Source organism: Ovis canadensis, chromosome 3, assembly GCF_042477335.2.
Source record: "Ovis canadensis isolate MfBH-ARS-UI-01 breed Bighorn chromosome 3, ARS-UI_OviCan_v2, whole genome shotgun sequence".
Lineage (NCBI taxonomy): Eukaryota > Metazoa > Chordata > Mammalia > Artiodactyla > Bovidae > Ovis > Ovis canadensis.
The window spans coordinates 175,498,801-175,518,623 of NC_091247.1; the positions used below are offsets into that span (position 1 = coordinate 175,498,801).

Here is a 19,823-nt window from a genome sequence, read left to right on the forward strand (position 1 = left end):
CTCCTGGTCTTTACACTAATATTCTAGTTCCAGCCATCATCATTTCTCATTTGAATTATTTACAGTCTCCTAATTAGGGTCTTCAGCAGCAGCAGGTGGCCCTACAGAGAAGGCAATGGCAATCTATTCCAGTACTCTTGCCTGGAAAATCCCATGGACAGAGGAGCCTGGTAGGCTGCAGTCCATGGGATCGCTAGGATTGGACACGACTGAGCAACTTCCGTTTCACTTTTCACTTTCATGCATTGGAGAAGGAAATGGCAACCCACTCCAGTATTCTTGCCTGGAGAAACCCAGGGACGGGGGAGCCTGGTGGGCTGCCGTCTGTGGGGGTTGCACAGAGTCAGGCACGACTGAAGCAACTTAGTAGCAGCAGCAGCAGCAGGTGGCCCTAGTGGTAAAGAACCTACCTGCCACTGCAGGAGACATAAGAGACACAAATTTGATCCCTGGATCGGGGAGATCCCTGGAGTAGGAAATGGCAACCCACTCCAGTATTCTTGCTTAGAGAATCCCATGGACAGAGGAGCCTGGCGGGCTACAGTCCATAGGGTCACAAAGGGCAGACAGGACTGAAGCGACTTAGCACACACAGAGCACACAATTAGGGTCTACCTGCATTTACTGTTGGCTCCTCCTATAGTTTTGCACACCAGACTGAGTGATTTTTTCAAAATGCAAATCTGATCACATAATCTTCATGTTTGAAACCCTTCACTTTTTTAAAGAGAAACTAAAATCCTTGACAGGCTGTTTGGGCAGCTCTTAATTGCCTTTGCAACCTCATCTCCACAGCGCCTTCTGGCCTCCTTTTCTTCTCCTAGTCACTTTGTTCTTTCTGTTATGCTTCAGGTGTATGGCATTTGATTATGATGCTTCCTTTGCCTGGAAATTCTCTTCCTTTCCTTTTCATCAAGTTAATGCCTGCTCTTCATTCAGGTTACATCAGGGAAGACTTCCCTAATTAGGATACATTCCCCTGATTATATGTTCTCATGATGCTATTACAGAATTGCCATACTGATTAATACTTATTAAATTAATGAGATTTTCCTCATGTCTTGATACTGTGTAAGTGCTTAATAAATGTTTGTTAAATGTATGAATTCACTGACTACTTACAAAATGTGCCAGAAATTGTTCTCAATATTTTGTGCACATCATTGTCTTTAATCCTCACAACAGTTACTTGAGGCATGGGTGACAATTTCCATTTTTTAAAGACTGGAAATAGTGTTAGGGAGGCTAGTTGGTGGTTACAGTGCTTTTATGAAACCTGGCATCGGAACCCAGGTTTTGCTGCCACCAAAGACTGTACTTAATCATGTAATTCTCATACTGCGTGTTGTAATCACCTGGGGAGCTGCTCAAAATATGAATGCCTTGATGGCACGTTTATGGATTTTGACTCCAAAGGCTTGAGATGGTACCTTGGCACTTATATGTTTTAACTAAGTAATGATTGTTTAGTCACTAAATTGTATCCAACTTTTTGCAACCCTGTGGACTGCAGCACGCCAGGCTTCCTTGTCCTTCACCATCTCCTGGAGTTTGCTGAAATTCATGTCCGTTGAGTTGGTGATGCTATTTAACCATCTAATCCTCTGCTGCCCTCTTTTCCTTTTGCCTTCAGTCTTCCCAGCATCAGAGTCTTTTCCAATGAGTCGGCCCTTCCCATCAGGTGGCCAGAGTATTGGAGCTTCAGTTTCAGCATCAGTCCTTCCAATGACTATTCAGGCCTGATTTCCTTTAGGATTGACTGGTTTGATCTCTTTGCAGTCCAGGGAACTCTCAACAGTCTTCTCCAGCACCACAGTTTAGACGTTCACCAGAATTTGAAGATCATTGCTTTGAAGTTTGAAAACCACTTTTTTCGACAACACTTCTGTGCTGTATGAGTTTCGGTTTTCACGCATTTCAGTTGTACTGCACTGTATTTCACATTAATCACAGTCCTAAGGAAATAAGCTTAGTTATCATTTTGTCTAATTTCCTAGTCAGTTATTCTTTTTCTTCTGGCTAGAGTTGCTAAAATAAAAGTAGAGAAGTCACTTTGCTGACAGAGGTCCTTATGGTCAAAGCTATGGTTTTTCCGGTATTCATATACAGACGTGAGAGTTGGACCATAAAGAAGGCTGAGCGCTGAAGAATTGATGATTTTGAACTGTGGTGCTGGAGAAGGCTCTTGAGAGTCCCTTGAACAGCAAGGAGATCAAACCAGCCAATCCTAAAGGAAATCAACCCTAAATATTCACTGGAAGGACTGATGTTGAAGCTGAAGCTCCAGTACTTTGGCCACCTAATACGAGAAGCCGACTCACTAGAAAAGACCCTGATACTGGGAAAGATTGAGAACAAGAGGAGGAGGGGACAACAGAGGATGAGATGGTTGGATGGCATTGACTCAATGGACATGAGTTTGAGCAAACTCTGGGAGAAAGTGAAGGACAGGGAAGCCTGGCGTGCTGCAGTTCATGGGGTCCCAAAGAGTCAGACACAGCTTAGCGACTGAACAACAGAGTTGCTGAACAGTGAGACACTGCCAGCCCAGTGCTGTTGGTTTTTTAAAAAATTATAATAATTTCCAAATGTCTGGTTGACTTTCTATAGTAAAAACTGTGCTTAGTTCATGGGCTGAAAGTGCCTTCTAAACAGTTGGATGTAATTTTTCCTCAAATTTTACTTATTGTTCAAATTAGCTATTTGATACTTTAGCATATGTTGCCTTGTAACCTCACATTCTGCTTTTAAAATCTTACTGTATACAAACTTAATGATGAAAACAATGTTTTACTTCTTGTTTCTCCTACTGTACCTAGCCTGGTGCTTTTCACCTCTTCTGTACCCAGTAATTTATTGAGTGATGTGTGCTTCACTCTACATTGCTAAGTCTTCTTAGTTTTTTGTTTCTTAAATCAGGGATGTCTCTTGAAATAATCGGCTCTAGCTCAACTTATAATAATTATATACTGTTTGTAGTTATAAAGAGAATGATTGTGTTCAGCTGATATAATCTTTGTTTCCCAAGTAAAACTAAACATGGTTTCTGTTCCCGAGTAAAACTAAACATGGTTTCTGTTCCCGAGTAAAACTAAACATGGTTTCTGTATAGGCCAAAGAATGTTTTTAACCATTTTTTAAAACTCTGTCTTTTTAAAAACTTCAGTAATCTGTAAGCAGCCCCTACCAAAAAAAAAGTATTTCAAAAATTTTGCGGTTGGTTTGCTTCTCTACCTCTTGCCACTTTGATGGTAAGCTCTTTCATGCCTTATTTTTTCTTTACTTCTTTTTTCCCCAGTTTCTTATGTGGTGTCAGGTACATAGTGGGTGCTCAATAAATATTGAATAGTTCACCAGATGAATTTTCATGTCTATTTCTACCTTGGGTACACCAGTGTTGCCTCTGTTTGGCTAATGGATAGGCAACTCAAATTTGAACATTAACTCTGAAAATATCCTTTGTTTTGATACTCAACTATTTAAAGTTTTCAAGTCACATCATATATAGTCTTCCTCCCCCTTGTGTCTTGGCACAGTCCTTTCTGGAAACTCCTTCACTTTTCTACTACTTGAAAAACACTTCTCTTCTTTTAAATTTTTTTACTGATTTATAAACACTTCATTTTTGAGCCCATCTTCATGTTCCCAAAGCATGTTACATTCATACTCTAGTTAACTGGTTTAAGTCTTTGCAGGTCAGAGTTTGGTACTCAACTGAGTCCCTAAATAGCAGAAATGTTTCCATTTACATCTGTATTCCCAACATATGACAAGTGCATGGCATGTAATACATAGCTTAGGCAGATTTAGAGGAAAGGATATGTAGGTTTTAAATAGGATTTTAATGTCTCTTCCACCTTCCCATCAAAATCAGTAGCAGATGTTCATAGAAAACAACTTGGCATGGCAATAAATGTTTTCATAATTCCAGCAGCAACATTTTCCAACTGCTTTCAGAAATGCAGTATTAAAAAGAAAAAGGAAAGTGAATTTTTATTTCTGTTTATAGACAGTTCAAATCTTTAACAGAAGAAAGTAAGTTATATCTAAATAAATATAATTTAACTGAGAAAATAGGACACAAACTAATGCTCCCTTTGTCTAGTGGCGTCAGAATTTTCAGAATTTTTTTTTGTGAACGGTTTAGATAGTTACAGAGTTTCTAATTTCTAGATTATGTTTTATTTTTATCAGAACCTTGGAGTTTTGCTTATTAATTGAAGTAAGCTTGTTCTGTACACTCCTGTAATAACTATCTTGTTTCTTAATTGTAGTTCTGTGACAGATAAGGCATAGGATTTTGCCATTAACTAAAGCACAAACCCCTTCAGAATTTCTTACCAAACTTTGTTTTGCTTTACTCTTAAGAGACTTTCAGGATTAATGTATTCTTGAACTGCATTTTCCCTTTTGGCATGCCTGCTTAGGTTTTGTATACCCAGAGGAATGCCGTATAATAAGACTGGGATGGCTGAGAAAACATTTTACTTTGGTCAAGTGGGAGAAAATTGTGAAAAAGAGTTGGTTAGGAAAATTTGAAAGACACACACTTGTTCTCAGGCAAATCAATTTTAGGAAAGAATACACATGAACTTCCCTGGTGGCTCACTGGTAGAGTATACCTGCCAGTGCAGGAGATGGGGTTTCAATCACTGAAATGAAAAGATCCCCTGGAGAAGGAAATGGCAACCCACTCCAGTATTCTTGTCTGGGAAATCCCATGGACAGAGACGCCTGACGGGGTCCATGGAATTGCAGAAGAGTGGAACAGGACTTAGCATCTAAACCACAACACACGGCATGAGTGATAGGCCTTTAGACCTCTTTCTGTGCGGTAGACCCTTAAACAATCTAGTGAAGCCTATAGACCTGTTCTCAGAGTAACATTTTCGCAGCTTGTCAGTTTGTTTCTACAAAAGCCTCTGGGATTTTGATTGGATTGCATCGAGTCTATAGATTGATGGGGAAAATTGACAATATCTTGACAATATTGTACAAACAACAATATTGTCTGTACAACTTTTTCCATTTAAGTCATCTTCAGTTTTTCACAGAAAATTTTATTTTCATTATGCAAGTCTTTGTGTCTTTTTAAAGTCCTTGTATCTTGTTAAATTTATTCATAAGTATTTTGTGTCCTTGAAATGCTATTTTTTCCATTTGCTGTATTTATTTGCATCAGTGTTTGCCTTTAAAATTTTTTACTTTGCATGTCAACTTTTCTTTTAGTTCCTTATTTTTTTAAATTGAAGTATGTTTGATTTACAGTGTTTAGTTTCAAGCATATACCAAAGTGATTTAGTTATGCATACATACATACATATATGTATTTTCTTTTCAAGGTCATTTCCCATTATAAGTTACTACAAGATACTTTCTCATAGGCCTAGGCTCCAATGAAATCACTGTTTTTACCCTTGGTTCCAGTGCTTGTGAGATTTTTGTGTGCATCCTTTAGGAATGAAGTCTGTGGAACTCCAATGGCTAAGCCCAGCTGGCCTTCAAAGCCAAATGCTCTTGGGGTTCTTCCTCCCAGTGTGCTATATAGCTCTGGGCTGGGGAGGCTGATATGGGGCTCAGAACTCACTCCTGTGAGAGAACCTCTGTAATAAAATTTTTCTCTAGTTTGTGGGGAAATATCTCGTATCCTGGGGGAGTATCCTGGAATGTGAAGTCAAGTGGGCCTTAGAAAGCATCACTACGAACAAAGCTAGTGGAGGTAATGGAATTCCAGTAGAGCTATTTCAAATCCTGAAAGATGATGCTGTGAAAGTGCTGCACTCAATATGCCAGCAAATTTGGAAAACTCAGCAGTGGCCACAGGACTGGAAAAGGTCAGTTTTCATTCCAATCCCAAAGAAAGGCAATGCCAAAGAATGCTCAAACTACCGCACAATTGCACTCATCTCACATGCTAGTAAAGTAATGCTCAAAATTCTCCAAGCCAGGCTTCAGCAATATGTGAACCGTGAACTTCCTGATGTTCAAGCTGGTTTTAGAAAAGGCAGAGGAACCAGAGATCAAATTGCCAACATCTGCTGGATCATGGAAAAAGCAAGAGAGTTCCAGAAAAACATCTACTTCTGCTTTATTGACTATGCCAAAGCATTTGACTGTGTGGATCACAATAAACTGTGGAAAATTCTGAAAGAGATGGGAATACTAGACCACCTAACCTGACTCTTGAGAAATCTGTATGCAGGTCAGGAAGCAACAGGTAGAACTGGACATGGAAGAACAGACTGGTTTCAAATAGGAAAAGGAGTATGTTGAGGCTGTATATTGTCACCCTGATTATTTAACTTATATGCAGACTACATCATGAGAAACGCTGGACTGGAAGAAACACAAGCTGGAATCAAGATTGCTGGGAGAAATATCAATAACCTCAGATATGCAGATGACACCACCCTATGGCAGAAAGTGAAGAGGAACTAAAAAGCCTCTTGATGAAAGTAAAAGAGGAGAGTGAAAAAGTTGGCTTAAAGCTCAACATTCAGAAAACGAAGATCATGGCATCCGGTCCCATCACTCCATGGGAAATAGATGGGGAAACGGTGGAAACAGTGTCAGACTTTATTTTTTTGGGCTCCAAAATCACTGCAGATGGTGATTGCAGCCATGAAATTAAAAGACGCTTACTCTTTGGAAGGAAAGTTATGACCAACCTAGATAGCATATTGAAAAGCAGAGACATTACTTTGCCAACTAAGGTCCGTCTACTCAAGGCTATGGTTTTTCCAGTAGTCATGTATGGATGTGAGAGTTGGACTGTGAAGAAGGCTGAGCACCGAAGAATTGATGCTTTTGAACTGTGGTATTGGAGAAGACTCTTGAGAGTCCCTTGGACTGCAAGGAGATCCAACCAGTCCATTCTGAAGGAGATCAGCCCTGGGATTTCTTTGGAAGGAATGATGCTAAAGCTGAAACTCCAGTACTTTGGCTGCCTCATGCAAAGAGTTGACTCATTGGAAAAGACTCTGATGCTGGGAGGGGTTGGGGGCAGAAGGAGAAGGGGCGACCGAGGATGAGATGGCTGGATGGCATCCCTGACTCGATTGGAAAAGACTCTGATGCTGGGAGGGGTTGGGGGCAGAAGGAGAAGGGGCGACCAAGGATGAGATGGCTGGATGGCATCCCTGACTCGATGGACATGAGTCTGAGTGAACTCCGGGAGTTGTTGATGGACAGGGAGGCCTGGCGTGCTGCGATTCATGGGGTCGCAAAGAGTCGGACACGACTGAGCGACTGAACTGAACTGAACTGGGGGAGTATGAGATTTGATTATATCGTGAGTCCACTCCTCTTACCCGTCTTGTGGTTCTGTCTTTATGTCCTTAGTTGTAGAGGATCTTTTCTGGTAGATTTCAGTCCTTTTCAGTGGATTGTTTTGGTTTTGATGTGCTCAAGAGAGGAGATGAGCTTAGGTTCCTTCTATTCCACCATCTTGGCCATTCCTCCCTTCAAGATGGTAATTTTGAAATTTCCATGTTCAGTTGTCTGTTTCTAAAATATAAACATAGTCTTTTTAAAAAAGTGTTTTCATATTCTGCCTTCATGCTAACTTACATATTAATTTCAGTAGCTGTTTTTGTGGATTATGTCTGACTTTCTGTGTGTATGATCATGTCATTGAGAATGAAGAATTTTACTTCTTCTCTTCCTTCCTGTAGATATTCAGAGATACCATTTATCAGGTTGAGGAAGCTCCTTTCTGGTCTTAGTTGCTGAGAGCTTTTATACTGAATGAGTATTGACTTTTGTCAAAAAAATTTTTCTGCCTTAGCCTAGTTATTGTTGTTCAGTAGCTCAGTTGTGTCCGAATGTTTGCAACCCTATGGACTGCAGCTCGCCAGGCTTCTGTGCTTTCACTGTCTCACCGAGTTTGTTCAAACTCATGTCCATTGAGTTGATGATGCCGTCCAACTGTCTCATCCTCTGTTGCCCCCTTCTCCTGCCCTCAGTCTTTCTCAGCATCAGGGTCTTTTCCAGAGAGTCTGCTCTTCACAAATGGTGGCCAAAGTACTAGAGCTTCAGCTTTAGCTTCAGTCCTTTCAATGAATATTGAGGGTTGATTTCCTTTAGGATTGGCTTGTTTGATCTCCTTGCAGTCCAAGGGGCTCTTAAGAGTCTTCTCCAGCACCACAGTTGGAAAGCATCAATTTTTTAGTGCCCAGCTTTCTTTATGGTCCACCTCTCACATCCACAAACGACTACTGCCATAATTTTGACTATATGGAACTTTGTTGACATAGTGATGTCTCTACTTTTTAATATGCTGTCTAGGTTTGTCAGAACTTTTCTTCCAAGGATCAAATGTCTTTTAATTTCTTGGCTGCAGCCACCCCATACTCAGCAGTCAACCCATCTAAGCCTGGAGTTCTGTTTGTGGTAAGAGTTGTAGTTATGAAATGCATTTCTTTTACTGGGTTGGCCAGAAAGGTCATTCGGGTTTTTTCTGTAACATCTTATAGGAAATATAGGGTTATTCTGCCTTTCTCTTCAGTTATGGTAGTTGTACCTTCCAAAGAATTGTTTCACTTTATCCAAGTTGTTGAATTAATTGGCTGGCATAAGATTATCCATAATATAATACCTGATTGATTCAGAATCTATAGAATCTGTAAGGGATTAGCCTCTGCAGGATTTCCTCTATGTATAATACTGGTCATTTGTGTTTTTAAAAGTTTTCTTAATGTAATTAGAGATTTATCTTTAAAAAGTATGTGGCTTCATTGCTTTTCTTTTTCATTTCTCTTTTAAATTAAATTCAGTCTGTTCCATTTAAGTCTATTCTTTATTTTCTTCTTTCTACTTTTTAAATTTATTTTGAGTTTAATTCTCTTCTTTTTTCTAACTTCCTAAGTTAGAAGCTTATACCATTGATTTTGGAATTTTTTCCCCTAATATAAACATTTAAAGCTGTGAATTTCCTACAAGGCATGCTTTGCCTACATACCACAGATTTCTCAGTTTCGTTCATTTCCAGATATTTTAAAGTTTTTTCTGTGATTTCTTTTTTAACCCTTGAGTATTTAGGAGTGTTGTTTAATTTCCAGGTATTTGCATTTTTCTAGATATTTATCCATCACTGACTTCTAGCTTAATTTCATTGTCCTTGTTGAATAATATAAAATTCCAGTAATTTCACTCATTTTGAGACTTGTTTTATGGTCCAGCATATAGTCTGTCTTAGTGAATATACCATGTACATATGAAAACAAAATGCATTCTGCTTTTGTTGAGTGGAGTGTTTTAGGTTAGGTTACTTGATTTGTTGTTGTTGTTAAGTCTCTAAGTCGTGTCCTGCTCTTTTGTGATCCCATGAACTATAGCCCACCAGGCTCCTCTGTCCATGGGATTCCCCAGGCAAGAATACTGTAATGGGTTGCCATTTTCTTTCTCCAAGGGATCTTCCTGACCCAGGGACTGAACCCACATCTCCAGTGTTCAGGACTTCTATGTCCTTACTGATTTTCTGTCTTTTTGGTCTTTTTGTCCATCAGCCACTAAGAACAAATCTGTAAAGTCCCCAGATACACTTGAAGATTTGTCTGTTTCTTCCTTCAGTTCTGTTAGTTTTCACTGCATTTATTTTGAAGCTCTCTTAGTTCAATATTTACACATTTAGGATTGTTATATCTTCTTGAGAATTGACAACTTTGTCACTGTAAAGTGTCCTTCTTTGTCTTGAAGCCTGTTCTGTCTGTTATTAATATAGCCACTCCAGCTCCTATTTTCACATTTTTAAACTTAGTTGCAGCATGTGGGATCCAGCTCCCTGACCAGTGGAAGCCCAAAGTCTTAACCAGTGAACCACCAGGGAAGTCCCCATTTTTAAACTTTTAACTCATCCTGTAAAGTGGGTTTCTTGTAAACAGTGTATAATTGAGTCTTGCTTTTTTAATATAGTTTGATAGTCTCAGTCATTTAACAGGGCTTTAAATCATTTATATCTAATGTAGTTATTTATATGGTTGGATTTAACTCTGTCTTGTTACTTACTTTCTATTTCACATTTGTTCTTTGTTTTCTTCTTTTCCTATTTTTTAAAAAATTAACTCAGTTTCCTGAAGGGTTCCATTTAATTTCCACTCTTGGCTGTTTAGGTTTGTCTCTTTATTATTTTAGGTATTGCTCTAGGGTCTATAATATGTCTTTAATGTGCCACAGTCTAACTTCAAATGATATTATACTACCTCACATATAAGAATATTTCAAAAATATACTTTCACTTCCCCTCTCTTATCCTTGGTTTGTCTTATCATATTTTTACTTTTACATATAAGTGCAATACATTTTTGCTATTTTTGCTTTAAATGATTAGCTATCTTTTAGAGATAATGTAAGATAAGTTTTTTATATACCTGAATAATTTTTACTTTTAGAGTCCTTCATTCCTTTGTAGATTCAGATTTCCAGCTGATATAGTTTAGTATAACAGTAGAGCCTTTCAGGTTTTATATAGTTATTTTTACTGAGAAGAAAGATTCAGACCCTCTGTACCAATTCAAGTCTTAAAGGGTCTTACAGTATGCACCATTATTATATAGTTGAGCAGCGTTCACATTAGTGTCAAGTGTGACTGTGTCTTTTCTCTTATTAGTCTGTGACAGTTAAGGCTGAAGCACAGTTTGGCTCCTAGACTCAAGTATATTGGGTTCTCTGAAGGCCAAACTTTGTCTCTATAGGATTGTTTTGCTTGTTGTTTGCGGTATATTACACTTTTAAACTAAGTAATGAGTAAGTGCTTAAAGAAGGAAGAACCAATGATCACTGCTCTCCTATACTTCTATGTTTCTAGGTAACTATAAGTACCCAGAACTGCAGCCATGGAGTCCATGCTAAACAAGTTGAAAAGTACTGTTACAAAAGTAACAGCTGACGTCACTAGCGCTGTGATGGGAAATCCTGTCACTAGAGAATTTGACGTTGGTCGACACATTGCCAGTGGTGGCAATGGGCTAGCTTGGAAGATTTTTAATGGCACAAAAAAGTCAACAAAGCAGGTAAGTTTTAATTTAGAGTTCAGCTGGAAAAGTAACACACATGCTAATGATGACCATACCGTGCATGTATGCACTTTTATTTTAAGAAATGCTGAAAGTAATCGGTTCTTTAGTTGTCATTTCATTCATCCAAGGAAGTCATAGAAAAACAAATGCTTTTAAACATGCCCTTGAATGTCCTAGTTACAAATACATTATTTGATGTATCAGCTCATCTTGTGATTTAATTTTGTTTACTTAATAACATAAACATATCAGTTGAGCAAATGAGTGTATTAGATATTTAGCAAAATGTTTTAGAATAAAAATTCCCCTGTTCCTTTTATCTTTATCAAGAAGAAACTTTTCTACTGTTAAGTGCATTCTTTTTTTAAGCACTCTTACTTCCCTCTTTTCTTCTATAGCCTTCTAGAAAATAGACTTCTGTAATATTTTTCCATGTTTATTAACCTGGTAGTTTTTACCATCAAAGGGTGATACATTTGTGGGATATAATCAGTAGTATGTTTTGGGGCATATTGGTTTAAAAGTTATTTGGAGACTGTTCTTTTAGTGAAGAGTAGTTCAAGTTGTATTTTTATTAAGTTAAGAAACCAACAGATAGTTCTGAGAAATGTGGAGGATTGTTAAAATTTACTAACCACTTTCTTTTGGAATCGTTGAAGAATTGGAAAATTTCCAGATTTAAAACCTGTGTGGAAATATATTCTTTAAAAAGAAAAATTAGTTTCCAAAAGTACTTCACTTCCCTATATGTGAAACATATAGACTTTAAGACATGTGGGGTTTATTACACATATTTTCCAATAAGTGTCAAAGTTGTATAATTGTGGGTATGCGTTATGACTTTTCCAAAATCAGATTATTTCCAAATAAGTATATTAAAGACTGAATTGGCTTTGGTTATCCTTTTATGAAGGAGGAGTCTTGGTCCTGTGTTAGATTGCTGGTATGTGGTTTGTACCTGACCTTAAATCTTGTTTTTATTGCCATTTGGTTGGAAGTCCTTAAGTCCAAAGTTGATCTGTACCTTAGATATTGATGGGTCATTTTTGAACATTGTTTTCACTTTCACCAGCAGCTCATCCAAAAGATAATGGTTCCTTGAGTATTGACTACTTAGAAAGCTATGAATGAGATCATGAAGTTATGAAAATGGCCAACCTCCAGTGCCAGTGCAGATTGCTTTTATAGTCAGTTATATAGAGGAAAAGTGAAAGAATACCACATTCACTAAATTTTGCGTTCTTAAGAATTCGATAACGTGATGTGTCTTTGTCCTTAATCAAAAGTGTTCAGGGTGTTTGTGTTTATATCATTAATTCATATGCTGAAACCCTCTGTTACTATTGGAGCTTCTCTTTTTGCCATAGAACGTGAGAACCAGGCACAAATAGTAGATGATTACTTAGATATTGCACGTTAATATAGCATTTCTCAGCAGCTAACTTTCAGAACTGAGTTCTCTTATGAAACTATACTGTACTTTTTTTTTTTTCTGACAAAATTATTGCTTTGAGGAGAAAGGTAGTTTTAGAATATATCATTGGTCTCTGTGGATATGATTTTGAATTTTCTTTCTTTGCCTCTTTCAAACCTCAGAGGTCAGAACTCTGAGTATCCTGTCTGGAATGCTGACTGGTTGCTTAAGGAAGAGCTGAGTGTCTAACTAGCTTGGCACTGAAGCCTCATTTGAATTTCTCCCTTAATTGAAAAATGTTAATTCTTTTTTCAGTAGCCTCATATTTATTAAAAGAGAATCAGAGGAAATAGATAATATATAGAGCTGTACTTAATACAATATTGGTAGCCATAAAATACATATGGCTTTTTCAATTAATTAAAATTAAGATTAAATTTAGTTTTTCTGTTGTTGCACTGATCATATTTCAAATGCTGCATAGCCACCTGTGGCTAGTATTACCATATTGGACAATGCAGGTATAGAACTTTCTATCATCACAGAAAGATCTGTTGAACAGTGCTGATTTTAGAGAAACTGGGAGAAAAATAATGGAAAAGGATACTCTTCTTCGTCCTTTTCTTGCCCCATAAAGTGACATTGAGGCTGAAGGAATCTTGCCTACCGTCTCAGCTTTTTTTCACTTAGCATATAGTGTACTTGATTGTAGTATTTTATAGCAGAATGAAAGTGAAGTGAAAGTGTTAGTCACTCAGTCGTGTCCAACTCTTTGTGACCCCATGGACTGTAGTCCGCAAGGCTTTTCTGTCCATGGGATTCTCCAGGCAAGAATACTGGAGTGGATAGCCATTCCCTTCTCCAGGGGATCTTCCTGACCCAGGGATTGAACTTGGGTCTCCCACATTGCAGACAGATTCTTTACTGTCTGAGCCCCCAGGGCAGCCCTTATAGCACAATGCTGCTGCTGCTGCTGCTAAGTCGCTTCAGTCGTGTCCGACTCTGTGCAACCCCATAGATGGCAGCCCATGAGGCTCCCCCGTCCCTGGGATTCTCCAGGCAAGAACACTGGAGTGGGTTGCCATTTCCTTCTCCAGTGCATGAAAGTGAAAAGTGAAAGTGAAGACACTTAGTCCTATCCAACTCTTTGTGACCCCATGGACTGCAGTCTACCAGGCTCCTCCGTCCATGGGATTTTCCAGGCAAGAGTACTGGAGTGATTGCCATTGCCTTCTCCGTTATAGCACAAAATATGATCTTAAATTTGACTTCGAGGTGAACATCAGGTAAGATACTTTGGGCTAGGAGATTTGTATACTTGGTTTTAATAGTTAAAAATAGGGAAGTGTTTTCTCTTGTTACATGGCAGTGAAATAAATACTGTGATATTCAAACTATTGCATTTAAAGTTTACATCATCTTCTTTCCTCCATTTCCTCACATTTTACTGTTTTTACATGATTTTCAAAAAGTATCATAATTTCACATTGTATTTTTTAAAAAAAACCCACAAAAAACACAGCAGTATTTCCAAGTAAAAAGAATCCTTATATTAGTATTTTCAGGGTTTGTATACATATCCCTTTGAGGATATCTATGTATTTTTTCCTAGGATTGATTATTTCAAGTTCACATTAGTAGATGATTAATTAAAATTTTCAGATTACATACAACTTAAAAAATTTTAACTTAAATGTTTGAAACCCTCTGAGAAGAGTTGCTAGAACAACACTTAAAAACTGATGAAAAAAGAACATATTTATGAAACCTGGAATACAGCAAGATAAGAAGACTTGGTAAATACGAAGTTACTTGTGCCCGGTTACTTGTGCTTTCGTTGTACCTGATTGGACATCTGTATTATTATTCTGTCTTTATGCTTCCAAAAACCAATTTCTGCTGCTCTTTATTATTTTTGAAAGACATTCATTCATTTGAAGTAGCTCATAGTGAATAGTTTAGGAAAGTGAAATTAAGATTTCCTGAGAATCTTCATGGCAAGTGTATATTTTGTAGTAAAATAAAGTTCTTAGGCTAGTTTTGTATATAAAATGAGCCATTGAGATTTTAAAAAGTTATTATCTAGATAAACTTAACCAAATACAACATGTAAACATGTAGAAATGGATAGGTCTTCAATTATATTTTATTAGCACTTGAAGCTACTATTTAGTCATAAGTATTATTTAGTTTCCTTTTTGAGTGTTTATTTAAAGCAGCTCTTACTTCCTAACCATTAGTCTTTCTACAGTCTCTTTCTAGAGATGCTATAAAATAACTCTTGTAATGTCTAGTAGATAATTGCTGGGCTTAGAGTTTATTCAGCTATATTTCTCTTATAGCTTTGAAACTGACTTAGTCTTTTTACAGGGTAGCATATTTAGGATTAAAATGGTTATATAAACATAGATAGGATAGGAATTTTATACAGGTGATATGTGTTACCAGAGGGGGTAGTATAGTGAAGTAGTAGAAGCAAGACACAAACTAGGGATTAGGTGATAATCTATTCTGTTGAAAAGTTTTGAGGTACAATCTAAGTTTTCTTTTAGAAAATCAATATGAGGCCTAAAGTTGAGTTAACTAGTCACTACTTTGTTGACATTGGTTAATTTTAATTCACTATTTGGACCAAAGAAAATATTTTAAGATAGTTGATAACCTATTCTGGTCTGAAATCTTTCATCTTTGACCTAAGACAATGAATGGATGCCTCAGAGAGTGTGTTGTTTCTTTTCTTTATGAACTGTAGTGTTCTTCCTTCAGAGAGGTAAATCCGTAGGAGCTCAGAAATCACATCTTTTTTTAAAGAGTTAAAACATCTTGAAAAAATTAACACATTTAAATTAGATGCATTTTAAAATGTGTTAGAACATTTACTAAAATAAGATTGTATGCATGAATAGTGAGATAGGAGCTTGAACTTTTAGGTCATTTATTTTTAGTTCAAAATAATATTACGTAAGGTTCTTAGCTCCTGTTTGTTATGTATCTCAAACTAATCGAAAGAGCTAATGTTGTGTGTGTGTGTGTGTATGCCAGGCTAACTTATAAAGGCAGTATATCTGTGAGTGCTATTTGAAGCTCTCACTCAAATAGTTTCCTGGAGGCATATATCACATTTTGTTGTTATTTAGTCACTAAGTTGTGTCTGACCCTTTTGAGACCCCATGGACTGTTGCTCACCAACCTCCTCTATCTATGGGACTTCCCAGGTAAGAATACTGGAGTGGGTTGTCATTTCCTTCTCCAGGGAATCTTCCCAACCCAGGTATTAAACCTGTGTCTCTTGTGTCTCTTGCATTGGCAGGTGTACTCTTTACCACTGCACCAACTGGGAAGCCTGACTCTTACACCTTTAAAAATCTTTAAATTTAGTAATCGTGAAGAAACCAACTTTTTGATATCAGAAAAGTATTACAATGGTGCTAAAATTTGCATAGCATTACGCGTTTGTAGATAATGCATAGCTCAAATTTTATTACTTTTATATATTCTTGATTAAAATTACACATTTCTTTTATTAGGAAGTGGCTGTTTTTGTCTTTGATAAAAAGCTAATTGACAAATATCAAAAATTTGAAAAGGATCAAATCATCGATTCTCTAAAACGAGGAGTCCAACAGTTAACTCGACTGCGACACCCTCGACTTCTTACTGTCCAGCATCCTTTAGAAGAATCCAGGTAAATTTTTATGAAAACTTACATTAGAGACTTCCTAAAAAAATAATTTTAATAAAACCCTTTATATTTGCATTCTATCTATGCAACATACTTTTAGTGAAAAATTTTTATAAACTTTGAGTGTTGAGTTCTTATGGATTAATTACTTATTTAAAATTTACTTGCATGTGCTATGTGTATATCTCTTTTTGAAGTATTAATAGGAGTTTTCCCTACATTTGCCATGAGTCTGTGTGTGTTTATTCTATGCTCAAGACTACATTACTCCAAATGGAAGCTACGAGAGAAGTCCCTGCCTGAAAGAAGTGGTTCTTGTTAGTTTACTAGAATTCATTGTGCCCTTTTCATTGATTCAGTGTTCAGAGGTTGTTTTTTGTGTGTTCCAGGTAGTACTGTTCTGGGTGTTTAACTTTTTACTAGGTCTGTATGTCAGCCCATAGTCCTCAGTTACTCCACTATCTCTGACCCTGCGGCTCCCCTTATACTGATTTAAATATTGCAGAACTTGGGCTTTATTGGCATTCATGAAGAGAGATAATTTAGAGGTTACTTTAAGGCATTTTCATGGCTAGGTGTAAAAATTACAGTAGCATTGATGGAAATAGGAACACGTTACAGAAGGAAAAAGTAACCTCCAGTTTGTAATGACTTAATAATATGGAAATGGCACTGGAATCATCCAAAAGAAATGTGCTGTAGAACAGTAAGCCAGGCAAAAGTTCAGAGCTGGTGATGTCTATGGAGGTGAATACCATGGTAGTGGTGAAAGTCACTCAGTCGTGTCCGACTCTTTGCTACCCCATGGACTCTGCAGTCCATGGGATTCTCCAGTCCAGAATACTGGAGTGGGAAGCTGTTCCCTTCTCCAGGGGATCTTCCCAACCCAGGGATCAGACCCAGGTCTCCCGCATTGTTGATGGATTCTTTACCAGCTGAGCCACAAGGGAAGCCCTAGTAACCTAGAGGCAGTAACTAAAACCATAAAAAAAATGAATTTCAGGAGCATGAGTCGAAAGAGCAGAGTAGTGATGACAGAACTTGGAAAGGGGAAAGAAGGGCCAGGGAAATAAACTGGAGGAGAAATGCCATACGTGTTGTATGGCAGGAGAAAATTGGCAGTGTGTTATGGGAGCCAAATAAGGGAAGAAAGGACTCCCTAACACTGGGAAAAGTGAAAGTGAGAGTGACGTCGCTCAGTCGTGTCCGACTCTTTGCGACCCCGTGGACTGTAGTCTACCAGGCTCCTCCATCCGTGGGATTCTCCAGGCAAGAATACTGGAGTGGGTTGCCATTTCCTTCTTCCAGGGGATCTCCCCAACCCAGGGATCGAACCCAGGTCTCCCACATTGCCGGCAGACACTTTAACCTCTGAGCCACCAGGGAAGCCCACCTAATAAAAAGGAAAGATAGGCTGAGAAGGACCATTGCATTTGGCTAGGGAGAAGTTATTAGTGATACTCAGTAATTTCAGTAGGATGGCAGTTTGGAAGCTAGAAAGGAACCCAGCAGAGAAGACATCATTATGTGAATCAAGTCCCATAGAAGGAACTAAAAGGAAATTTCAGGAGGATATTATGAATCACTAATATACTGAGGTACAGTGTAGGGAAATGAGATCATTCATGTTAAATGAACTTTACTTTTTTCCAGGTAGAACGTGGATCATAGATGAGTAGTAGGTAAAAGAATGAGGAGTTACTATAAGAGGGCTATGAAGGGATATTGTTGAATGTTGAAAAATAAAAAGAGCAAGATTAAGTATATTATGTCTTAGACGTGAGTTTATGAAGTCTTGGATTTTGTATTGTTGCTTCAGCTTCTGACAGAAGCAAGAGAGTAAAAGAAACCTGTGACGGTAACTGCAGGGTTAGTAAGTGTTTGCTCAGTAAAGAGTAGTAAGGATGATTGTTGAGGCAGTAGGGAGAAAGAAAGGGGTAAAGTGTAGTCAGGACCGAATACTTCAGACTTGTTGAATAAAGTTACTGGGAAGCTAGATTAGGTGGTGGTAGTAGAAGGTAGGAAATGAATGGTTAGTAAATACCTGTGGTTGGATAAGATGGTCCTTGAGCTGGGCTATGGTGCTTCCAGTGTGTAACTGTTTGTAATGATGATGGAAATAAATATTCATGAAAGATAATAGGGGCTTCAAACTTGAAGAATAATCATGAATATTGATATGGCCAAGGATAATTCTGAGGACAAGACAGCAAAGGAAAAAAATTAGAGTTGCTAAAATAAATGAGTCCTGGGAATCACTGAAAATTATATGCAAACCCTATGAGTATTTGAGCAGTTTTCCTCCAGTACAGTTCAGTGAACAAAAGCCTGGTGTCCGCTGTGTTAATAAGCTTAGTGAGGGAGTGAAGAGCAAGATCAGGATCATTATCTTTCATGATAACTGAGCTGGCAGGACAGTGTAAGCTCCTCCTTCAACCTAAGCAGCTCTGTCTTTATCTCTTATACATATTGAACTTCTGCATATGCTTTCATTTGAAAAATAGTTCAAGGTGAAAAAAAAAGTTACTCAGTACTACTGACAGATGGAATAGCAGAAGGCATGTTTGCCATTTAGCAGTCACTGTCTAGGTGCAGAGGCTTGGGATAGCTTTGTTACTACGCTGCCTTACAGTTCTTCATTGGGGCTTCCCTGGTGGCTCAGAGGTTAAAGTGTCTGCCTGGAATGCAGGAGACCCAGGTTTGATCCCTGGGTCGGGAAGATCCCCTGGAGAAGGCAATGGCAACCCACTCCAGTACTCTTGCCTGGAGAATCCCATGGAGGGAGGAGCCTGGTAGGCTACAATCCATGGGGTCGCTTACCATAGCCTAAAAGCCCTAAGGCATGAAATGTTAGGACTTGAAGTCTCAGACACTTGGTAATTACAGTAGCAATTGTAAGCAATTATTGAGCTTATATTTTAGTCAGCATGTTATGTATTTCACATGCATTTGATCTTCATGGTAACCCTTCATGGTGATCTTGCATCACCATTTTACAAATGGACAAAGTGAGACTCAAAGTGTCTAAGTGAGACCAACAAAGAATAAGGATGCTGGGACTTCAAGTTGAGTTTTTGTCTTCAGAGCTCTTGATCATCAGCTCTTGTTCTTGATCATTAGTCTACAAGGCTTATTGAATGTTAGTATCTAACATTTTCTGAATTTCTAACATTCTTATAATCAAAAAACAATAGAGAAATCCCTGGCCGTCCAGTGGTTAGACTCTGAGCTTCTAATGCTGGTGGCCCAAGTTCAGTCCCTGCTCTGGGAACTAAGATGCCGCAAGCCACGCAGTATGCACAAAGCAATACAAAAAGAAAAAAAAATCAAGAATGCTAATTTTAAAAATTGGAAACTTGGGACACCTTTAAAAATGATAGATAAAAACAAAGCTGCTCTGAGATTGAGATTGTCATGAGGCCAGTTACTCCGACCAGCATCTGGACCTAACTGCCTGGCTCTGAAATCTTCCACATGGACCTCCTAGTGAGCTCCCTCAGCTCCAGGTGTGTCCATGGGCCGTGCTCTGAACAGAACATCGTATCTCCTGGCCCCTCGGCAAACCTGGGGGAGCCTTGTTGATCCTCTGCACGTGGGCTGCATAGTCACTTCCAGTCAGTTCAGCTCAGTTCAGTCCCTCAGTCGTGTCCAACTCTTTGCGACCCGGTGGACTGCAGCACGCCAGGCTTCCCTGTCCATCACCAACTTTTGG

General features: G+C 38.3%; 1 protein-coding gene across 2 annotated transcripts in view; it reads left to right on the forward strand.

Moving 5' to 3' along the window:
- The window catches only part of SCYL2 (SCY1 like pseudokinase 2), a 54,053-nt gene that overhangs the window by 2,101 nt on the left and 32,129 nt on the right, over positions 1-19,823 (forward strand). For both annotated transcript variants that reach the window (XM_069585147.1, XM_069585148.1), the window contains exons 2-3: positions 10,805-11,009; positions 15,957-16,114. In XM_069585147.1, coding sequence (XP_069441248.1) covers positions 10,833-11,009; positions 15,957-16,114 — 335 coding nt within the window. In that variant the 5' untranslated portion in view covers positions 10,805-10,832. The remainder of the gene's footprint in view (positions 1-10,804; positions 11,010-15,956; positions 16,115-19,823) is intronic.